General features: G+C 44.4%; 2 protein-coding genes across 4 annotated transcripts in view; one reads left to right on the top strand and one right to left on the bottom strand.

Annotated features, from left to right (window-relative positions):
• CDCA2 (cell division cycle associated 2) overlaps positions 1 to 438 on the bottom strand; it is a 48,831-nt gene extending 48,393 nt beyond the window's left edge. For all 3 annotated transcript variants that reach the window (XM_027839996.1, XM_027839997.1, XM_027839998.1), the window contains exon 1: positions 367 to 438. The gene's annotated coding sequence lies outside the window, so the exon portion shown is untranslated. The remainder of the gene's footprint in view (positions 1 to 366) is intronic.
• Positions 439 to 1,273: 835 nt separating this feature from the next.
• Positions 1,274 to 23,563, top strand: part of KCTD9 (potassium channel tetramerization domain containing 9) — a 36,016-nt gene continuing 13,726 nt past the window's right edge. Inside the window, exons 1-6 of the mRNA XM_027839904.1 lie at positions 1,274 to 1,341; positions 14,239 to 14,360; positions 15,948 to 15,991; positions 17,279 to 17,375; positions 18,060 to 18,118; positions 18,301 to 18,429. Of these exons, the coding sequence (XP_027695705.1) occupies positions 1,294 to 1,341; positions 14,239 to 14,360; positions 15,948 to 15,991; positions 17,279 to 17,375; positions 18,060 to 18,118; positions 18,301 to 18,429 (499 nt within the window). The 5' untranslated portion in view covers positions 1,274 to 1,293. The remainder of the gene's footprint in view (positions 1,342 to 14,238; positions 14,361 to 15,947; positions 15,992 to 17,278; positions 17,376 to 18,059; positions 18,119 to 18,300; positions 18,430 to 23,563) is intronic.

Genomic DNA, 23,563 nt, shown 5'->3' with positions numbered 1-23,563 from the left:
AAAAACAGGGGGATGCCCGGAGATGAAGACGCACGGGGAAAGGGGGGCAGAGACGTGCACTCGGAGACGGAGAGGCAGAGAGCGCTGAGAGACATGCAGAGACAGAGAGGACAGGACTAATGGGGGGGTCAGGAAAGGCTTCCCGCAGGGGGCGGGACCTCGGCTGAGCCAAGAAGAGACCACCCAGCCCAACACCTTCACTGCTGGGGCTCCGAGAGCACCGAGGGGCAGGCATTAATGAGGCGCCTACTGCATGCGAGGCTTCGGGAAGGCTAAGACAACGAGCCGGGCGGCCGCCACGGTCCCTCTTCCTCCCCCCGCTTCCCGCCGGTCCCCTGGCCCCCCGGCCGGCCCGGGCGCCCTCACCTCCCGTCCGCCGCCGCTGCCATGTCCCGCCGCCAGGTTCAAACGGCCGGCAGCGTGCCCCGCCCCATCACGAGCGCCTCCGTCAGCGCGTCGGCTGTCGCGGCCAACCGTCCGACCCCCGTGTATTCCTCCGCCGGCCCCCCGTGCGCCTGCGCAGTCCGTGGAGTCCGCTCCGCGGCCGCGAGGACTTCTTCGCCTTCTCGGCGGAGTGATCCTTTGGCGAGTTTACCTGAGAGAAGACTATTCCCGCCGGCTGAAGACACTCCTTTCGGTTGGCTCCCGCGATTTCGAAAAGTAGCCTTCGGACCAATCACGATCGGATGCCGGGGTTCGATAGTAGCCAATAGGCAATTCCGGACGGGCGGCGCTTCCGCGATTGGTGGGCCGAGGGGAGAGAGAGGCGGGACAGTGGGGCTCTCCGTGGAGCGGGTTGCTGTTCCTCCTCCTCGGGCACCCTGGCTTCCCTCGCACTGCTTCGCCATTGGACGGACGCTGGAGCCGTCACGCTCCGGGTTCCCGCCCCGAGCCTGCCTCAGCTTCCGATTGGACCTTTTCTTCGTCCCACTTAAGCCTCTTCCCTCTGTCACGTTAAATTCGGGCCCACCCTCTCCTCCTCGCGATTGGGTGAGCGGCCTCCAGCCCTGCTCCGTGATTGGTCTGGGTCGCTGCCAGTCTCTCTGAGGGCGGGGTGAGGGGGAAAGGCCAGGAACGGGCGGAGTAGTGGGGTGTGGAGAGTGGGAGGGGACGGCTCTCGGGGGGTGTGTGTGTGTGTGTGTGTGTGTGTGTGTGCTGGGGTCTGGGGCGGAAGGACCCCCCCCAGGGAGGCGGGTCAGACTGAGGGCTGCCTCTGGGTCCCGGGTGGGTGGCGGGGGGGAGGGGGAAGGCGGGGGGGTGGCGGCTCCCTCGGGACCCCGCGCGGGCAGCGCGATGAGGCGGGTCACCCTGTTCCTGAACGGCAGCCCCAAGAACGGCAAGGTGAGGGGGGAGGGGCGGGGAGGGAGGGGGAGGGGCTACGGGGGAGGGGGAGGGGCCCCGGGGGGCCGGAGTAGGCAGCGGACCCCGGAGTCCAGGTGTTTGGCAGGTGTGGGGCAGGGCGTCAGGACCCCCGCCCTGGAGCGCCCCGCAAAGTCCTCCATCTGCATTTATCCCCTCCTGGGGATTTCCTGGTGGCCGGGAACACCCATCGTGGCTGCTCCCTCCACTGATGCAGCTAACCCCCTTATCACTGCGGAGCCCCTGTATTTTACAGATCGGGAAACTGAGGCTTACATAGGATCATAGCGGTAGTGCTGGAAAGGACCTTAGAGATCACCTAGCCTAATTATCCCGTCATTTTACTGATGAGGAAACTGAGGCGCGGGAGGGGGAGGGGAGGGGAAGTGACTTGGCAAGGTCAAGGTAGTGTAAATAGGACCCTAGGGTCGCAGATGTAAGACTGGAAGGGGTCTCAGAGACCATTGTAGCCCACCCCCCTCATTTTACAGATGAGGAAACTGAGGCCCAGGGAGATTTGTTGGGAGATTACCCAACAAATATAAACTCTTCTGGCATTTAAAAACCCTTCCCAAAATGTCTCAAACCTACTTTTCCAGGCATATTACATGTAAGTCCTTTTCTCCTGTTCCGTGGTTCCTACTCCGTCCCTCTTAGGGTCGTAGATGTTGAACTGCAAGGCACTCATCTAGTCAGAGGGTAGAGTCCAGTCCCTTCTGGTCTAATCTGCTCCCTCTCCCCCCCCTTCCCCATTTGGTTGGGTAAGGACACTGAGATCCAGGCAGGTTAAGCGATTTCTTCCCTTCTCATTGCCCTGCTTCTTATCTCTGGGCCTTTGCATTGACCATCCTCCACCTCCAAAATGCCCTCTCACCTCATTTCTTAGAAACTGTCTTCCTTTAAGACTTGACTGAAGGAGCCACCAGTTCTGTCTTGGTTTTTCCTTATTCCTCCCACTTCTTCCTCCAAAGTCACCTTTTTTGTATGTTACTGTATATTAGATATTTACATACACATACATACCTATACACATATTATCTTCCCTTTTCTGTAATTTAAAGAATTGTCTGGGGCCTTGGAAGATTAAAAGACTTCTCCTGGGATGGCTGATACTTTGTGCCTGACGGGTGATACAAAGACAAAAAATAGAAACATCTCTAGCTTAAGGAGCTTCTCTTCTTCTGTGGAAACAATGAATCCACTTTTAAGCATTTCCAAAGTAAAGGAAAAGTCTTGGGGGAGGGGAGGGAGGGTGTGGCTCAGAGGAAAGGGAGGCCTGTAACTGTGCTTGAATTCCCTGAAGAGGTTGAGAGCCAGAGAGAAATAATAAGTACTGTAACTTGACCAGGGTGACTAAGGGGGTAACAAAGAACCAGCATCCTTGGACCCACATATTCTGATTCCCAGTCCCGGTAATCCACTCTTTCTACTCTATGGAGCAACCACCTGGCTCTTCTTAATTCCCATGTTCAAAGCTAATTAGTGGCCTGAGTTCGTACTTAAATGAGGTAAGACAGGATCTCAAATCCAGACTCAGACACTGCTTAGTTGTGGATCACTGGAAAGATTTCTCGATTTGGAGTCACATGGGTTAAATCCTGCCTCTGTCACTACTTCTGTTGTTCTTTAGTCATTAGTCATGTCTGACTCTTCTTGACCCCATTTGGAGTTTTCTTGGCAAAGATACTGGAGTGGTTTGCCATTTCTTTCTCCAGTTCATTTTACAGATGAGGAGACTGAGGCAAACAGGGCTAAGTGACTTGCCCAGTAGTTAAGTGTCTGGGGCTGGATTTGAACTCAGGTCCTCTTGACTTGAGGCCCAGTGCTTTATCCACTGCACCACTGAACTGGTCTTTGGCAAATCATTTCACCTGCACCTAAAAAATTATGGCTTTGGACTTAAATGAACTTCTAAGGCCCCTAGATTCATGAGCCTAATTTTAATCATTTCACCTTTCATGTTCCTGATCTGTAAAACATTGGTATTATTTGTGTTGAGAGTTTTAAGTAGAGGCTAGTGCCCTCAGTGTTAGAAAGATCTAGATTTCAGTTTCTTCCAAAAATCAGTCTGTAGGCTCTGGGCAAATCACTAACTTTCTCAGTGCCCTCTGGGAACTCTCAGTCTGCAGTAGCTAATCTGCACTGGGGGATGGACTTTTCTCTCGTTATTATATTCCCTGCTGCAACAAAATCACAAGTCTGGACCAAGGAGATCCACCTGCCTTTTAACAACTCTGTAAACCTTACAAGCCCTATGCAGACGTGACCTGGGATGACTGGCATCCTGTGCGGAAGGGTTACAATTGGGAGTATAGCCTTCTAGCTGGAAGGCAGGGAGAGGGAAGGGAAGAAACATGTCTATAGTACCCACTATGTGCCAGGCACTGGCTCCTCACAAACACCTTGGGAGATATGTGCTGTTATATCCCCATTTTATGGATGTGAAAACTGAAATAGAGAGAGGTGAAGTTACTTGCCCAGGATCACACAGCCAGTAAATGTCTGAGCTGGATTTGAATTTAGGTCTTGCTCACTCCAAGTCCAGAGCTCCATGCACTGTGTCGCCAGCTGCCTTTCAGGGATGTTAGGTGTCCTGTAGTTCAAACTTTGCTTTTGCAGCTGGAAGAACTGAGTCTCAGAGAGGTGAAGTGACTTGCTGAGCGTCACACAGGTAGTTCTGGTTGCAGAGCCAGGATTCTGAGCCCCAATTCAGTGTTCTTTCCAGCTTATTATTGGGAGATGGGCTTGTAGAAGGCCATGGAGGCACAAGGGATTCTCAAGAAGAGGGAAGGCTGGCTGTGAAGAGCCTAGTGGATCAAAGTCTCGGGGCCATCAGATGTAGATGAGCTTACTGATCAGCTAGGGTTAGGGTTTCCAGCATTTACCTGTCACTGAACCTCTTGGCTTTTAGCAGTACAGTGGCCATAGTTTGGTTTGGTCTGAAATCTTAGTAGATAAGGAGAGTATCCTTATTGATGAGATAGAGGTCTCTGCAGGTCTGGCCTGGGGGCCCAGAGGGTAAGCAACAGGGAGGGCAGATGGCAAGAAGGTGGTCAGGATGCTAGATCTGAATCAGTGCTGTTGTAGGGTTTTCTTCAGATTTTACTTTAGCCCTTTCCCCTAACAAACGAAGTTAATGTGATTCTTTTATAGTTTTTTGTCATTAGATTTTTGAAAAACTTGGAGTATGCATAAGTTCAATCAAACCTCAAATCGAGTTGGGGCCACTGGCATTTATGAAAGTCTTATAGGTTCTGCTACTGTGCTGAGCACAGGAGAGAGGTTAAGAGAGGTTAAGGACAGTCCTGCCCTCGAGGTGTTCACTTTCTAATTCTGGAGAAAATATATAAATATCTAGGTTTATCAAAGACTTATACAGAGAAATAAAGTTAATATAAAAGACCAGGAAAGGCCTCCTGCCTAAGGTGGATTTTGAGCCAGTCTTGAAGGAAGCCCAGGAAGTTTAAGAGGGATGAGCGTTCCAGGCTTAGGGCACAGCCAGTGCAAAGGCTCTGAGACAGGAGGTGGAACGTTGGAAGAACTACAACAAGGCCATTGTGACTGGATTGTAGAGTGATCAGAGGGGATTGAGGAGCTTGGGTCCTTGAGGTCACAGGGGACTCAAGGCCGGTAGGAGAGGGAAGTGGTGGAGAAAGTGACCAGGTGAGACCTATGCCTGATTGAAGGATGGATTGGAGTCGGGAAGGACTTAAGGCACAGAGACCAGTTAAAACTTTATTGTTTTGGACCTGGCTTCAGGTGATGAGGGCCTTAACCTAGGGTTGTGGTTATGTAATGAAGAGATACAGGAGAGATGTTGTAAAGGTAAAAAACGACAAAATTTGGCACATTATTGAAACCAAACATTTGAGTCAGACACAGTATGTGAATATCACTGTGACGCTTAGATCCTGCTGGGGGGAGGGGGGAGTGACAATGGACTGTTTATGCCCCTTGTAAAAGTGTGACATCTAACCTTCCCCCCACCCCCAAACCTCTACTATTAAGCAGTGGCGTATCCCTCACTAGAAACTGCTGGTCTTTGGGAGGAGTGTTTGTTTAGGAATATATTTGTTAGGTCCGTGAATGGCAGAAAAGAGAAATTGGATTTGTAGAAGTTGTCTTGTCTTTGTAAGGCCAAGAAACATTTCTAAAACCAGGGGTATTTTACCCCTGGTTAGCAGACTGATTTCAAACCAGTCTTTGTAGGGGACAGTTGACTAGAAAACTGTGTTTTGCTTCCTCCTAAAACTGACATTACTATGTAGTAGAATTCAAAGACAGGGTTGTAAGTATTAATGAAAGTTCTTTGATTTTCATAAATATTAAACCTACACAGAGTTAACTCTCTTCGAACCTGACTTTTTTCTTTTGTTTGCATAAGTCAATCTTTTTCAACATTCAAGTTTACCTTTACATTGCTATTTCCAAATACAAATATAAAACCAAACTAATAATGAGGTGGGTTTTTTTTTAATGTTATTGTTCATCAGCTCCCAGAGTGTGGGAATGAAATACTCAACTGAAGAAGACAATTCAGTGCCACTTTAATTTGGTCTAAAGTTTTCATCCTCTTCAAACTGCTTTTTACAGATGCCTTTTTCTATTTTTCAAAATATGAAACTATTGTATTGTCACTGGAAAAAATGACTTAGTATATCCAGAACCACAAAACATTTTTGTCCCTAGAAACAGGCCTCTGATCAACCTTTTGCTTATCTAACATCTCTGGTATGTTACTGCTGGTGAAGTGCCAACTGGCTAGCCAAAATCCAAGGCCTGATCATGGAGACTTAGCTATATTCTTCCTCTCCATGGGATCACAGGGGTTTGGGTTTTTTGTTTGTTTTTAATTTTTTTAAATGCCAAAATTGAGGTGTTTTCCACACATATTTGTTCGAGGGTATTTTTTCTTTTAAAAGGTTATGAAGCTTTTGAGATTTTGGATTAAGAATAAAAACTTATTGAATTTTCTTTTCACTTTAAATCAAGTTTTGTAGTAGAATATTTCCAGATGTGGCTAAATTTATTCCAGAGGGATTACTCTAGTAAAAGGTGGAGATAATTGATATTGCAACGGAACCTCAGAAATAAATCACACTACAACCTTAGTTAACCCTTTTGTGTAGAATATCTTAAGATTTCTTCTATCAGAATTTTTTTTTTGAAAAATGTTATCTGCTATTTTTAAAAAATGATTAGCAATATGGAAATGTTTTGCATGACCGCACATGTATAATCTATATCAAATTGCTTGCCTTAAGGAAGGGGAAAGGAAAGAATTTGGAACTAAAAATTTTAAAAAACAAATGTAAAAAATTTTTGTTTACATGTAACTAAGAAGAAAAATAAAAATGAAGTGGAAAAAAGAGACATGATTGGCAAATTAAAGTTATGGGTTTTTTGTTTTTAATTGAGACCAAAAACTGCCTAGCCTTATTTCATAGATATAGCTGACATTTGTGTGAGCATATTTTTGGTCCAGGTCTTAAACTCACTATGTCCAAAGTAGTACTCATCCTTTCCCACCCCCCACACTTTTTCCTCATCCTAACTCAAAGGTGTCACCATCTTTTCAGTCACCCTGGCTCAAAACCTAGGTGTCATCCTTACTTTAGTTTCCTATATCCAAGCTCTTGCCAAGTCCTGTCAATTTTACCTTCCTGGCATCTCATATTCTCCCCCTTGTCTCCTTTACTACTGTCTCCATCCTAGTGCAGGCTTTCATCACCTCACACTTGCTCTATTTCAATAGCCTGTTGGTTGGTCTCACTTTTTCAAATCTCTCCCCACTCGAATCCCTTCTCCATTTCTCCTGGTTGGTGTTCAGAGCCCATTATAACCTGATCATCTCCGACCTTTCCAGTCTTCTTATACCTTACTCCTTGACGTGGACCCTTCAATCCAATGACACTGGCCTCGTGGCAGCTCCATGAGCAAGACACTCCATCTCTTGACTCTGGGCATTTTCATGGAATGGGAGGGCCTGGAATGCCCTCCCTCCTCATCTTCACCTCCTGGCTCCCTTCCAGCTAAAATCCCTCCCTCAGCAAGATTCCTCTTAATGCCAATTCCCTCTGTTGCTTATCTCCAGTTTATCCTGGATTTGTTTGTGCAGTTATTTGCATGTTCTTTCCTTTATAAGATTGCGAGCTTCTCTAGGGCAAGAATGACTTTAGCCTTTCTTTGTATCCCCAACTTTTAACACAATGCAGGGCACACAGTAGGCACTTTATAAATGTATATTGACTGACCTGTGATTTTATTTGTATGTGGAACTCCCCTTTTGGAAACTCCCTCCACTGGTGCAGATTGGTCACTTCTGGTAACCCATAGAATGTTACCTGGGGCACTGAAAGCTTTGCCCATGGCCATCCATCCTATGTGCATCAGAACTGGATTTGAACCTGACTCCTTGGCTCCAAGGCTGCCTCTCTGTCTGCTACTCTGTGTTGCCTCTAGATATTTAAATATTGCTTTACAATCATTTTACTTACAGTAACTTATTATCCTCAGCATGGCCCTGTGAAGTTTGATAGGTTATGTTTTATCCCCATTTGACTTGGGAGGATACTGAAAACCCAGAGGTTAACTAGGCCATGTGCACTATATTAGTCAGTCACACAGCCCTGAAGGGCCTGCCTCAAGGGCTTTCGATCAGTCCACGCTGCCTCAGTTCTCTAGGGAAGGGATAAAATGTAACTAGTGTTCCTAACATGATGTAAACTTCACTGAGAGAATAGGAGAACAAAAGTGGTCTACTCTACCCCAGATATAGTAGCTAGGTTATTTTCATCCTTTCCTTCCCCACCCCCGATCCTCACCTTTTCAGAGGTTGCCTTTTGCTTCATGTCCACAGCCTTAAAAATCACTTCTGTTGGTTCTCCTGAAGGCCCTATGACTGTTGGTATTTTAGAAACTGGCTTAAGATTATTTCCAGGTCTGACAAGTCTGTTGGGGCAGCTGTGCCCCTGTTTTCCACAAGCTTTGGTAATGGTGGGCCCAAAGAGCTGCATGCACAGAGCTGTTCCCCAGGCCTGCAGTCCTTCTGCAGACCAGAAGTACATGTGTCATGAGCATGACTCCTATTTCTGGGAGATTTCAGTGTGCTTTAACTTCATAGTACTCTAAGTTAGTGAAGGCACCCCCCTCATTCTCTACTGCTTTGATGGCTTTTAAATACCTTCTGGCAAGTAAGGAGTGTTTCCTGTTCAGGTCATATTTCATTGCTGGTGTTAATAAACATGAAGTTATGAACTCTTGTTTTCATGAAATGGAGGAACCTGAAGGTTTGCATTATTGAACCATTTCCAATTGAATACTGGGCAAAAGAAAGAAAAAGGTGCTGTAGCATTAATATCCATTTGTGCTGTTCCCTTTTTTATAAGTAAACATGGTCTTGAGACTTCTTTATTTTGCTTATTACACAGAAGTCAAGTTAAATTTATTTAATGTATCTGTTAAATGAAACCTGGTGTTGAGTAAGTTTGTTAGCATTATTTGAACAACTGTTTATGGAACATGGCCTCTGAGGACCACCCTTCCAGCATTGGATCTATGAGCTAATGAATACTAATTGACGAGAGAGAAGAATAAAGTCTTCATAATATCCACGTGCATTTTTCAACTTTTCAACTTCAATAATTTAGGGTTCAAGTGTGATACATACAATCTGTATGTACATTTAAAACACATAGACAGTTGTCCCAACTGACGTGGCTGCTGGCTCAGCTGAAGAAGGCTGTATTCTGGTCAGTTACATGATGAATGAAGCCTCATAAACTGTAGTAGATTAGCTTTGAAATGCAATCCACAGATTCCTTTCCAAAGGTGAAGTGCTTACTCTGCATACATAATTCGCTTTGCTAAGTGCTAGAGATAGATCCAGGTTTTCAAATGGCCAGATCTCAGCTCCCCACCAGCAGCTCTTCTGGGGAAGGCTACTCCACGTATAGAGAGAGAAGCAGAATGTAAGGCAGGGCATGGGGGCAACAAATGAAAGGACGGAACACAGTCCTCTCTCATCTCGCTCAGTCCCAAACTCAGCATTTTTCTTTCCTTTTAAAAAAAGTTCTTTCTTAAAACTTAAATTATTGAAGTTTAAAAGTTAAACCTCAAGCAGCTATCATATACCCCTCTTATGTCCTTTCCATCGCCAAGCATCGCTTCAATGTTGTTGGAATTAATCTTAGCAGACTTGCCCAGAAAAGGGAAATTACCAATACCCTAAGAGTATCTGTGCCTCCTCCCCCCACCAAAAAAAATGTTTACAGGTTCATTCACTTAGATAGCACAATGGAGAGAGCCCTGAACTTGGAGTCAGGAAAACTGGAGTTCAGATCCAGCCTCCTCCTAGCTGTGTGATCCTGGGCAAATCACTGAGCCTTTCTAAGACTCAAAGATGATTCTCATCTGTAAAATGGGACTAATAATAGCACTTACCTGCCAGGGATGTTGTGAAAGTCAAAAGGTCATATTTCTAAAGCAGTTGGCAAACCTTACAGCAGTATGTAAATGTTGTTACTGAATGAGCGTTAAGCTATTCATGTTATTACCATCCTGCTTTTTGCAGTTGATCAGCATGAACCTCTGGTGTCCGCCATTCCACACAGATGTATCGTTAATGTTATGGCCCTTTGGCAAAGTATGAGTGAATAGAAGTGTCACTCAAGGCCTTCTTTGGTGCCTCAGTGTGATATGGAAGTCACTCTGGGCTCTTGAAGGCTGGGTCAGTGTTCAGTGAGATCTCTGGCTTACTCTGAAAGAAGTTCGGGTGGGAGCCCTGCAGTAGATTGGCTTCATGGGATCCACATAGCTAAGGATAGTCATGTCATCAAATGATTATCGCCCAAGACAGCCAGATGGCACAGTGGCTAGAACACTGGACCTGGAATCAGAAAGACATGAGTTCAAATGTGGCCTCAGAAGCAAATCACTCACCTCTGTTTACCTCAGTTTCCTTATCTTTAAAATGGGGGTGATAATAATTGCTTCTACCTCCCCAGCTTATTGTGAGGATAAAATAAAATAGTATTTGTAGAGTGCTTTGCAAACCTTACAGTGTATCTGAAATTGTTGTTCAATCATGTCCGACTCTTCATGACCCCATTTGGGGTTTTCTTGGCAAAGGTACTGGAGTGGTTTGTCATTTCCTTCTCCAGCTCATTTGGCAGATGAGCAAACCGAGATAAGCAGGGTTAAGTGACTTGCCCAGGATCACATAGCTAGTAAGTATCTGAGGTCAGATTTGAATTTTAGGAGCTGGAGTCTTCCTGACCCCAGGCTCTACATGCTATCCATTGCACCACCTATCTGCCCTAACCTGAAATGCTAGCTATTATTCACAGGTAATAATTGTTTTGGCCACTACATTTCAGGAAACTCATCTGCCCAGCTATGGAGGGCTTAGTTGCAAAGACTGCTTTGTCTAGGGAAAGTTTGAAATGAAATACTGCTATTCTCATTCCATTGCTTGCCTTTGCTCCAAAGTGTTTAAGATCAATATAAAATGCCACTGGATCCTCTTCAGATGAATACTTTTAGAATCAGAAGGACAGCCTTTTCTTTGAAATAGCTTCTTGCTCTGTCAAAGCACTTTCTGCATGTATCATAGCCCCAGGTCCTAGAGTTTGAAGTCAGCGAACATGTATAAAGTGCCTACTATGTACTATCAGCAGCACTATGCCAGAATGCTAGGGAGTCAAAGAAAGTTTAAAAAAAAAACAAACTGGCTCTGACCTGAAGGAGCTCGTTTTTTTTAAAAAGTTCTAATGTTCAGTTTAGTTTATGTTCAATGTCAGGGAGAGAATTTGAGCATGTCTGTTAAAACAGATTGCCCGTCAGAAATGTGGCTCATGATATTAATTAAATTGATCCACAAAATCAAACTGGGAATGAAAAACTACAGAAAATAGTATGGGTTAAGGCTCCATTGGCCTAGCTTTGGGGAAATTTGTAAACATGCAGGCCTCTGCTATGATTGGTGTCTGTTTTAGGCCCCTTTTCTTGAACTGGTGGTCTACTGTATATTTTATTTTATGGGAGATTCTCAACTGCTAGACTTAATTTAATTAATATATTTGTCAAAATGAGAAGCCCTAGGGAAACTGATGAATTTTAGACTAATCAAAAATATCTGACCCTGCTAAAAAACTGGTTGCTTCCCAAGCATTAAAACTGGCTCATAAAACTTTAAAACCAACGTTTAGCCAAGTTGAATCTCCCATTTCCAATGACTCCACAGATATTTTCTAGATCTCAAGGGCTGAAAGAGAACATAAAGCTACATTAAATATAACGCTCAGGAACATGCTTGTTCATTCACGCACATCAGCCTTGCCCTTAGCTGTTTGCCTGTGTACTTTTAGAGCTAATAATTTATGGCAGTCTAAAGCCAGAGAATGTTGACCCAGCTTAGTTACAGTGGAAATCAGATTGGAAAATATTTTGTGGATTAATAAATATGGCAGAGTGTGTGTGTGTGTGTGTGTGTGTGTCTTAAATGAGATGTTCTGACCCAGCTCTTACTTTGGGCTTTGTTTTTGAACTATTTTGCTCCTTAGAGGAAGGCCCGTCTTGGGCTCTGGTTGCCCTATGAATGAATCAGCTTTTACTGTGCTGGGTGGGTTTTTTGGTTTATGATAGATTTTTCTGTTGCATGCACCAATCTCACTTGAACATGGAGGAAGATGGAAACAGCCCAACTCTTAACCTCAAACCAGCAAATTGGTTTTGAAAGAGGTTGTGTGGACTTCAGCAGATTGTTAATATGGGGCTCAGTCTATACTGAACATTTGTATAATGCAAGTTGCTAAGACATCTGGTTTTAACCTAGAATTGATGTGGTTATTTCTGCATACTGTTCTTTATTTCATTCTCTTCGTTAGAAGAGTGATGTAGAACTCTTTGTTTTGAGAATCACTGACTCTCAAATGAGGTCTACATGGAAAGAAAAAGCAACTTAATTTCATTTAGGTATTTTTTTGTTCTCTCTTTTGAATGGTGACTTTGGAGTGCAGAAAGTGAAAAATCACCTTTTTTATCAAAGAGGAGCATGCGTTTTGATTTGACAAAATTATAAAGGAAAGACTGTTTGTAATGTCATATGTTAGTCAGTGAAGGAATAGAAGGGATAAATAAAGAGACAGCCTAAAAGGGGAGAGAAATTAAGGGAGAAAAAAAACAACAACTGCAGAGAGGCCAAAAGATACATATAAAAATGGAAAGAGAGAGAAAGAAAGAAAGAAAAGAAGACAGACTGATGGTCAGGAGGTTCTGAAGCAGACCAACATGCCAACTTTGTCCCAGGGGAATCAGGGTCCCTCTGTTGTGTTGCCTTTCTTCCCCGTGCTCCAGTGCTTCTGCCCTCCTGTCACCTGATTCTACCCACCCCTACTTCTCCCAAGACTTGGCGTGACCACTTCTGAATAGACATTGGTCTAGTCTTACCATAGTCTTCTGATGGCTCAATCACCCATAAAATTCAGAAGTTTGTCACTCTGGCCCCTCCTGTTTCCCTTTCTGACCCTTTTCTGACCAACTGATTATCTACTGTCCTCCAGTTGTCCTCTGACTGCTTGTTTTTAAACAGGGTGCTTGCTCTAACCCAAGTTTTATTTTCTTTAAATTATGCTGTGTGTATAAGCTGCCATCAGTCATTCCTGCCATGGTTCCACCATCTTATAGTTCCTTGTGTACATATAATACCACACTCACACCCTTTACTTTTTCCCACAAAGACAAATGGTAAACTTTTGGGACAGAAGCAGTTTGGTTATTCTGTCTCTTATATCTGGCACAGTACTTTGCATGTAATAGGCACTTAATAAATGCTTATTGAATTGAATATTCTAGCCTTTGGGATAAAATCAGGTCCAGAGGGAGATTCTCTGCCCCGTATTTGATATTTGTAGATGCTTTCAGTCATCTTAGATACTTGTTGGTTGATTGATGCTGTAGGGTTATATTATACATCTCCTGTTTTCCCCAACCTTCCTACTCATTCCTTTTTTTCCATTCCCCTTCCCAGCGGGAAGGCAAACCATCCCCACCATCCTCACTTTCAGAGAATAGAGCCCAAAGCACACCCACTCCTCCTGTGACCCTCAGGCACATTTCCCTCTTTCCAACAGTCATGGGTCTGAGCACCTTCCTTCCCCAAACACTTCCTCACTCCTTCTCCCTTTCCCTCTCCACGGACCTTCCCAGGTCCTGATCAGATGAGCATGGAGTTAATGACCACAGTCTTCTTTGGTAACATGAGGGCCCACATGCCCTTGTGCTGTGCCCTCTGGATCCTTGGGTCTTGCCAGCTGCCCTGCTGCTAGACCTTAACGACAACCAAGCTTTTCCATCAGCCTTGCAGCTAAACTTGTGTCATCTGCCCTAATTAGAGTAGGAGTTGCTGGAACTTTTCTATCTCTGTCTCCAGCACTTAGCCCAGGGCATGGTTGACATATAGTAAGCACTTAATGAAAGTCTAGTCATTCATTTGGGCCAGCTAGGTGGCACAGTGGATAGGGTGCCCATTGTGGAGTCAGAAAGACTCATCTTCCTGAATTCAAATCTGGCCTTACTAGCTGTGTGACACTGGGCAAGTCACTTCACCCTGTTTGCCTCAGTTTCCTCATCTGTCAAATGAGCTGAAAAAGGAAATGCCAAGCCAGTATCTCTGCCAAGAAAACCCCAAATGGGGTCACAAAGAGTCAGAAATGACTGAGAAACAAGTCATTCACATAAGTGTTTCTTGACACCAGGCTGCCTTCATAGGCCTTCCATTATGGCTCTTGCGTGGTTTGGTTAACTAATCCTCATTCTGGTGCAAATGGATTTATTCATGGGTGATGACAGTGGTTAGCTAACAAAATGTTTTCTTTACAGGTGGTTGCCGTGTATGGAACCTTATCAGACTTGCTTTCTGTGGCTAGTAATAAACTTGGAATCAAAGCAACAAGTGTGTATAATGGAAAAGGTGGATTGATTGATGATATTGCTTTGATCAGGTAATTTTTGTCAATAAAATTCAACTTTTATTGTTCTGAGAATTCATTTATCCTTTCTAATTAGCTGATTGCTGCTGGACCATTCTCGTAAAGAGTACTCTATGGGGGTGGACCCTGCCATAGAAGGACCTTTGTGACCCTCAAGGCTACTTTTTTTTTGTATGTTCCTCTAAAAGATTGCAAATGAAGATGCCTTTTTGGCAATTCAGTGAACATAGTAACAGATGAATCAAATCATTTGAATTGCTCTGATAGTTTAGGTAGCAGTTGTTTTCTTTACCACCATAGACCTAGCATTTGGCAAATAACTTGTCTCTCCTGTTAGAATGTAAGCTCTTTATAAGTAGGGATTTTTTTTTTTTTTTTTTTTGGTATTTGTATCCACATCACCTAGTATGGTCACTTAGGGGACACTTAATGAATGCTCATTGACTGATTTGCAATTCAGTTATACAAAAATCAGCATTGGAGTGAAAATGTAATCACTCCACTATTTGCGTGTAATCTGGTGAAGTGGGAAGAACCCAGGATTTACCATCAGAGGAGGAGAGGGGTTGGACTAGCTTAGCTGGTCTCCAAGTCACTATCCCTTGAAATTCTAAGGAGCTGAGCTTTTGGCTCGTGTGCTGGCCAGACTCTTTGGAGTGACTGTCTCTCATTTGTAGGAGGTGCTGTAGTGTCTTAGGGCTTGACCAGTGAATTTAGTATTATTCCAAAAACGGCACTTCTTAATGGAAATATAAACTCTTCCAGAACAGAAAGTCTCAACAGGGCCCTTCTGCATGGTACAATTGCTAACTCCAGGCTTCACAGGTAGCATGGTCTCCTCTCAATGTTAGGCACTAGTGGAGGAGAGCTTAGACAAAGGTCATCTCAAGCATCGGTGATACCCGTGTTACCCACCTTTGAGGCAAATGGACATTAGGAGATTGGCAGGGGGCAGAGGGGCATTAGATTTGTCTTATTAGTACTTTTTTTCTTAGTGAACTTTTCATTAACTGATGGCTTGGATAATTCAGGAATATACACAGAGATAATTCAGGAGTATACACAGATATATATAGATATATAGATATATATACACATACAGAGAGAGAGAGAGATGGGTTTAATAAGGGGGAAAATATCCATGGATTAAAAATGAGATATGGAAACAAGTTAAGAGGTGACTATGATTTTAACCATGTCTTTGGAATGCATTGGTATTTTTTGAAGTTGATGAAATTTACATTCAAATGAGTGGTTATATTTCAAGCCCAACAGGTGGCAGAATTCAAAGTACTAAAATTTTGGACAATTTATTTGACCTCTCGGCATTAGTATATGCGAGGCTGAGAATTATCTAACACATGGTTCTTACCTTGGGCCCGTGAACTTTAAAAAAAATTTTTTTAACTTTTTCAACATAATTGGGTTTCCTTGTAATGCTATCTATTTTATGCTTTTAAATATTCTTCTGAGAAGAGATCCATAGGCTTCATCAAATTGCCAAAAGGGGCCCCTGCTCTCACATCAGAACCAACTAACTGCTGGGATTTCAGAACCCGGCCGAACTAAACTGTACTGACAGATCTTTTTTCCCCGCAGAGATGACGATGTTCTCTTTGTATGTGAAGGAGAACCATTTATTGGTAAGTGACCTATAAATTAAACTCTCTTGACGAAATGAAGTGAAAGATGAAATGTTGATATTGGGCAAAATTGGACATTGAAAAGGATCTTGTGGTAGGCCTTTCATGCTTGTGTCAGCATTCTGACTCGGCAGCGTATTTCATACCGAAGAGACAGTCAGTCATTCTTTGTTGGGAATGACTCTTTTATGTGTTTAAAACTGATGGGAATAGGTCTAGAAATCAGAAATAAAGTTATTCTGTTTTTAGAAAGTTTAACTTAATCTTCATATTTTCTTTGGCAGTGATAGTGTGGATATCTCTTTAACTACACATTTTATGTTTTGCACGACTGTGCATGTATAACTGATATCAAATTGCTTGCCTTCTCAATGAGCAAGGAGGAGAAGGAAGAAGGGAGAGGATTTGAAACTCAAAATTATGAAAAATAAATTTTTTAAAATGGTTTTCACATGTAGAAAAATAAAATATTAAGTCATTTTAAAAACACTAGACAGTTTAGATATTTCTACTTAATGTGAGTTTTCTTTCTGACAGTATAGTCAATGGCAAAAATCATCTTTTGGGGAAAAATGTCTCTGAAGTTCAAGAGAAATAGAATTTTGTCTGTTGAACAAAACATTTTAAGGCTTCAATAGGACCTTGCTTCAATAAAACTTGTTTGCTTCATTATAAGTGGTTATGGCTGAGAAAGCAATGGAATGGCTCGATTTAAAGCAGGGAGCATTTTGGAGCAGGGCCGGTCTTGTACTCGGGAGCCTTTGGTGTGAGCTCGGGCCCTCCAGAGTCAGGGAGGAGCTAGGAATAAAGTGTGAAGGGCCCAGCCAGCAGGAGTTTGGTTGATTTCAAAATTTTGCCCTGAGCTGGCTCTGCCTTTGGGAAAGAAGAACCAAGTTCTCCTCGGCTTCTCTTATTCTTAGCATAATTTTGAAAACCTTAGTAGATTATAAAAACTTTTGTGGGGTAGCCTGGAGACTTCGCCATATTTCTAGCATTGTTTCTATGGCAAAATCCAGTCCTAGTTCCAATCACAGTAACTACAGCTTTTGGAAACCCAACCTGCTTACAAATTAGGAACTCCTTGTGCCTCCACAATGCTGCACTTTCTCCATGGTTTTGGGAAGTCAAACCCCCACTTCTCTTATCTCCGAATTAGAGATAATGATGGCGTCCTCTCTGTTGTCCAGAGCTGAGGATAATTCGGGCCCATCCGTAAGGAACCTCTGAATTCCTTAGGGAGCACCAGACAAGCCCAAGGTCATCTTGCCTTCTTTCTTCCCTCGGCAGATCCTCAAACAGATCTGAAGCTATCTGAAGGGCCAACGGGAGCTCACACAGACTGGCTAACTCTAAACGTGGGAGGACGGTACTTTACAACCACACGGTAGGAATACACCTTCCTAATTCTTTTTGAAAGGCCGTACCTTCCTAGAGTTCTTTGAATTCACATTATTCACTGCCTCCTAAATCCTTCAAGTGCCCTTTGGATAAACAGCAGCCAGAAACCAATTGACTGACTGGGAATGTTTGGGCTCCAGAGGGCCATTCTTCAGGAACCTTGGTTCTGCCCCACTCGCTTACGGAGAGGAAATCGAGGTTGTGCAGATGAAACAACTCGTCTAAGGTCTCACAAAGCAAAAATGATCAAAGACTTCCTGTTGTCTGGGGAGGATTTCGCTCTGGCCTTTGTCAGAGAGAATGTAGGAAGTGTGACAGAGGAGGCGTTGGTGTCATGACTTATGCTTCCGAAATGTGCCATTTAGGACAGATTGAAGTGGTAGTGGCCTTGTCATTTGCTTCTCTGAAGTGTATGGGAAAGTTGTGGGCTCATTGACCTCCCACGTTTTGGGCTATGATCACCTCCTAGGAGGATCAGTCCAAGGAAATGCCAGTTAGCACCTGCAGAAGCAGCAGCTCACTCAGTATTTGCATCTCAGCTTTATTCCTACCAGGTCAGATCATGAGCCTTTTTGAGAACAGCTGGGATCCACTAGATTCTTGACTAAATAGGTTTCTTTATAAAGACAAAGGAGAAATCATCTTTTTTTTTTTTCCTCTGAATTCTTAGGAGCACTTTAGTGAATAAAGAACCTGACAGTATGCTGGCCCACATGTTTAAGGACAAAGGTGAGTAGGACACACCTTCCCCAGACTTTGTGGGATCTCTTGGGAAAATGGCTTATAACACTGCTATTCTTTGCCATTTCATGATGTGAGCAATTCTTATAAAAATTAAAAAGTCACAATACTACCTATACATTTTATTTTCTAAAATTTTTTTTTTTTTTTTTGTCTAAATGGGACCACAGGTGCCTGGGGAAATAAGCAAGATCACAGAGGAGCTTTCCTGATTGACCGAAGTCCTGAGTATTTTGAACCCATTCTGAACTACCTACGTCATGGACAGCTTATTGTGAATGATGGCATTAATTTATTAGGTAAGTCTTTCAAGGGTTTAATTTCCTTTAAAAGCCTCATAGTTTAGGAGCTTTTTTTTTTTTGCTTTGTGCTGTTTCTTTCCCACAGTGGTAAGATTTCCTTTTATTTGAAAAGAGGATAGTATTTGCCTGGGCTGTTCCCACAGAATGCATTCTCTGGCCCGACCCAGAAAGCTGGAAGGGCTCAGAGATGGGCCACGGGGCTGTTTGCTGAGGCCTGGCTGGCCCATCGGAGCTCTGTGAGGTGCTGAGTGGGTCCGCTGCACCAGGATGGCTGCAGGGAAGGTGTGTGGGCCCCCTCTGCCAAGATGGGCAGGGCTCATACTGATGCCAGGCGCAGAGCCCTGAAGCGTTGCAGTGATCTTTTGTTGTCTCATAGTCCACCCTTCCACTAGATTGCCTACATTCTGCCTGTGGAGCAAAGCAGGTGAGACCAGTCTATCTGTTTGGTTCTGATCCAGAAAACAGCATTCAGACACTCTGGAGTGTGATGATTTCATCCACACGGATGAGTGTTCCTCCATTAATGCAGATTGCAGCTCATCCCTGCCTGCCTGTGCTGGGGAGCTCTCGTCCATGTTTGCCCATAAACCCTCAGTTCCAGAGGGCACATCCCCAATGCTGGGAGCCTCCCTTCAGCTGAATAGCACTGGAGCCTGTGGGCTCTTGTCCATCAATGTGGCCTTGCTCCTTGTTTTTTCTGGGCACACATTGCTGTCATGACTTCCCATGTACTTTTTTCCTGTGTAGTTCCTCAAACACGTTGAGTTGCCCAATATTCTCTGAGTGCCTTTGAGAGTTATAAAGACTATGCCTTGTGAGGTCTGAGCAGAGAGGGTTGTCACCACCCGAGGTGATCGGGCAGGCTTCATAGGGAATGTGGCACTTCATTCATTGGGCTCTGAAGGGTGACTGAGAAATCAGCAGGCACAGGGGGAGAGGGAGGCCTTTCAGGTAGAGGCAGCAGCATGAGCAGAGCTACAGAACTAAGAAATGAACACATTTTCAGCACAGAATTTTTTGTGGCTGTGGGCACAGGGGATAGAGTCCTGAGCCGGGAGTCAAGATGTGAGGTCAAATCTGGCCTTATTCACTTACGTGTGACTCTGGGCAAGTCACTTCACCTCTGCCTGCCTCAGTTTTCTCTTCTGTAAACCGGGGGTGATAATAACAGCACCTACCTCTCAGGGTTGTCATGAGGCTCTAATGAGACAATGTTCGTCTAGCACTTCGCTAACTTTAAAGTGCTATTGAAGAGCTGGCTGCTGCCGCTATTACTACAGCAGCTCGGCGGTACGGTGGATAGCGTGCCAGCCCTGCAGTCAGGAAGACCTGAGTTCAAATGTGGCCTCAGACACTTACCAGCTGTGTGACCCTGGGCAAGTCACTTCACCCTGTTTGCCTCAGTTGCCTCATCTGTAAGATGAGCTGGTGTAGGAGATGGCAGACCACTGCAGTGTCTTTGCCAGGAAAACCCCAAATGGGGTCACAGAGAGTCAGAGGAGGCTGAACAACATAAGCTGCTGGTGCTGCTGACCCTCCTCCTCTTATGGTTTGGTTCATGCCTTGAGTGGGTGGTGGGTGGCGGGTGGCGTTGTGAGACAAAGGAGGGTCCCAGAGGGCTTAAAGGCCTTTGGATATCAGGCACAAGAGTTTAAACTTTGCAATAGTCCATAGAGAGGAACAGAGAGGAGGAAGCCAGGTAGAAGATGTCAGGGTGGGGGGGCAAAAGGACTTGGGAATGATCTGAAGGAGTGGAAAGAGTCTTGGATTGGGAGCTGAAGGACTTGGGGTTCCCTGGCCTCCATCTCTCTTCCTCTTGCCTCTGTGATCTTGCACAGGGTATTTATTCTTTGGGGCCTCAGTTTCATTATCTGTAAAATGGAAAAGTTGAACTAGACCATCCCCATCGTCCCTTCTAATCAGTGTTCATCAGATTTGGGATCCTGTGACAAATCCCAAGTTACTGATGTCACAGGCTGAGGAAATGGTGGTGCAACCACCAAAAGAAGAGAGAATGCCTGGAGGGCAGATCCTATCAATCAGCTGGGAGATGTCAGTGGGGCCTCCAGGTAGCAAGAGATCCTAGAATTTCATAAAAGGAACCTGAGGTACTGTCTAATCCAATCCAAACTAAATAGGAAATCCCTTCTCCAGCAGCCTCCATGACAAGTTAGCCAGCCTCTCTTTAAAGATCTGCTACCTCCCAGAGGCCAACCCATTACATTACATTTGCTCCAGGAAAGTCCTTGTGTATGTTACACTGAAATCTAATAGTTTATGACTCCCTTTTCCTGTCCCCTCACCCCCAACCCAGTTCTGGAAAAGAAGAACAAATATGCTCCTCCTCCTTCCATGAGCTAGCTTCTGGAATAAAGGTTTCTTTTTCCTTTCTTTCTTTCTTTCTTTCTTTCTTTTTTTTATTTAAACACTACTTCTCTTCCCTCCCCTGCCCCTTATCTTTTCCAGACTATGAGCATTTATTAAGTAATTACCTTGTGCCAGGCATTCAGCTAAGCGCTGAGGATACACATACAAGCAAAAAGACAGTCCCTGCTTTCAAGGAGTTTACAGTCTAATGGTGAAAACTGCATTCCCAAGGGAGGTGGGGGCAGTGGTAGTGTAGAGTGTTACGGTCTATGGCTTTGAAAAATCTAAACTGATTGAATTTCCTGTGCAAACATACTGGTCTCTTAAGACAAATCCCAAACCCCTGCCCTTTTCTTTCTTATGAAAATGATTTTTCTGTGCGTCTTAAGAATTTAACTTTTGAGAACTTTTCACCACCTTCTATATGAAGCATTTCCTGATCCCCCAACTGCTAGTACATTCTTTCCCAATACTACTTATATAGAACAAAACTTATTAATGTAGTTCTCTACATTTTTAGGCATGTCTGCCAGAAACAATGTTTATTAATTTAACGTTATTCTAAAGCCAGCATTTCTAGCCCAGAGAGAGAAATGTCTAGTGGCTGTAGTCTCCCCATGCCCTGAGACCTCTCTCTTCACCAAGGCAAACTGAATGATAGCTGGAGGAATATTGAACCAGGAAAATGTCATACTATGTTGTGATACAGTTTGGGGGTTACATTGCAGAACCACAGTCACCTGCTCTTCAACTGGAATGCCTCAGTTCCTCCCTTGACCACTCCCCTCAAGTACTGGAAAGACCTTTTCCAAAGGCACCTTTCTTTCCCTTTGGGAGGCCTGTCCCTTCTGGGAATGGGAGAGAGAACTCATTGTACAAGAGTGAGATGGATGTTCCTGTGTGCCAGGTACTGGGCAGAGTAGTGGGAATGCAAGGTCTACAGAAAAGGACAATCCATACCCTCAAGGAAGGTGGAAGAGTAGTATAAAAAGTCCAGGGCTGAGCCTGGTTGGCAGCAAGCCAGACTAGTGGTGGTAGCACTAGCAAGTGCCCTGGAGGTTCCAGGGCGGAAGTCACCCATAGAAGGTTCTTTGTTCAGTTTGGTTTCTACTCTTAGTCAATTTCCCTAAGAAAGACCTTTTGTCTTCAACCTACTTCTGGCCTGGCGGTGGGTCTAGAAGGGGCTTTTAGACCAGTGAAGTAGAATGAATGCTCCCATCTCTCAAATAAAATACTCCAAAGTGGTCATCTTGCCTTTGCTTGAAAGCTTCCAGTGGGGGAGGAGCTCTCTACTGCCTGTGTCAGCCTGGTCCACATTGGAGCAACTCAAATTGTTTGGAAGTTTCCTCTGAAATCAAGCCTAAATTTGTCTCTGTGACCTCGCCCGTGGCACCTGATTCTGCCCTGTGGCCAAAAAGAACCCAGATGAGTCATTTAAAACACGCAGGGGGCTCCCCCTCCCCCATGCAAATAGCATGCTGTAGTAGTCAAAATATGGTATTCTTTAGTAAACAGACAACTCACTAGAGAAAGGTGTGGGAACCCAGCTGATCCCAGAGCTACAAACCATGGTTAAGTTTCCGATTGGGGATCAGCTCCGTCTGGGGAAGCCAGGGCTTCTCCTGTTTAGTGATGGGCCAACAAAGTTGGGGAGCTTTTTGGTTTTGACTAGCAAAACTTGAGTTAAAAGCACAAAGCGATTTCAGCATATGGCACATCTTACTATTTAATTCTCCAAATCAAAATCAACAGTTGTAGAAAAAAAAAAACATCGTCTTCCTCCCCAACATGAAGCGCCCTCCTGTCCCTGGAAGGTGCTGTGGCTCCCAGTTGCACCCCATTGATTGCTCTTGCCTCCATAAGAAATGCTTGGAGGATGGGAGGCCGAGTGCCTAGAGAGTCGGACTGAGTCAAAAGTCGAGTTTGAATCCTGCCTCTGACAGTCAGCACGTGGACGTGAGCAAGTTACAGTCATGGGGTTTAATCCCGCTTCCATCAGGCTTGCCCACAGTCTCAGAGATAATGGGATTCCCACCCAAATCCTCAGGTTCCAAAGTCAGGGCTCTTTCCTCTGTATCATACTGCCTCCTGCTTAATCTGTTTGAGCCCTTTTTCCCATCTGTAAAATAATGATAATAAAATATCACGGCGCCTGCATCACAGGGTTATTCAAATGAGATAGTATATGTAAAGTGCTTCCTAGACGTTTAAAGTATCCATGGCAGTCTCAGTTATTGTGTTGGGCCAGTTGGGCCTATCGTCCCTGCTCCTTTCAGGGCTGAGGCTGAGGCTGGTGGTGGGGGAAGGGTGGGACACGGGGGCCCAGGAGTGTCTGCTGTACTTCCAGGCTGCATGACATAGAGACACACAATTCAAAAACAACACATCAGGTATTCATTTGAGGGGAAGAAAAGGTTGCAAGTGGTTTGCTTTTTTTTTTTTTAATAGCTATCTACCTCTCCCCAAAAATATAGTCATAAGATTTTAATAATAACATATTAATAATCACAAACAAAAGAGCCCATCCGACTTTTGACAAGCACTGAACCCCTCTGTGCCTTAGTTTTCCTCATCTTTGAAAATAAGCAGGGCAGCTAGATGGTGCAGTGGATAGAGCTCCGGCCTTAGAGTCAGGAGGACCTGACTTCAAATCCCGCCTTAGACGCTTGACACTCACTAGCTGTATGACCCCGGGCAAGTCGCTTAATCCTGATTGCCTCACCAAAAAGCAAAAAAAAAAAAAAAAAAAAAAAAAAAAAAAAAA

This window comes from Vombatus ursinus, unplaced genomic scaffold (assembly GCF_900497805.2).
Source record: "Vombatus ursinus unplaced genomic scaffold, bare-nosed wombat genome assembly UNPS02014837.1, whole genome shotgun sequence".
In the NCBI taxonomy this organism is placed as follows: Eukaryota; Metazoa; Chordata; class Mammalia; order Diprotodontia; family Vombatidae; genus Vombatus; species Vombatus ursinus.
This window is presented reverse-complemented; position numbering and strand designations above follow the sequence as displayed.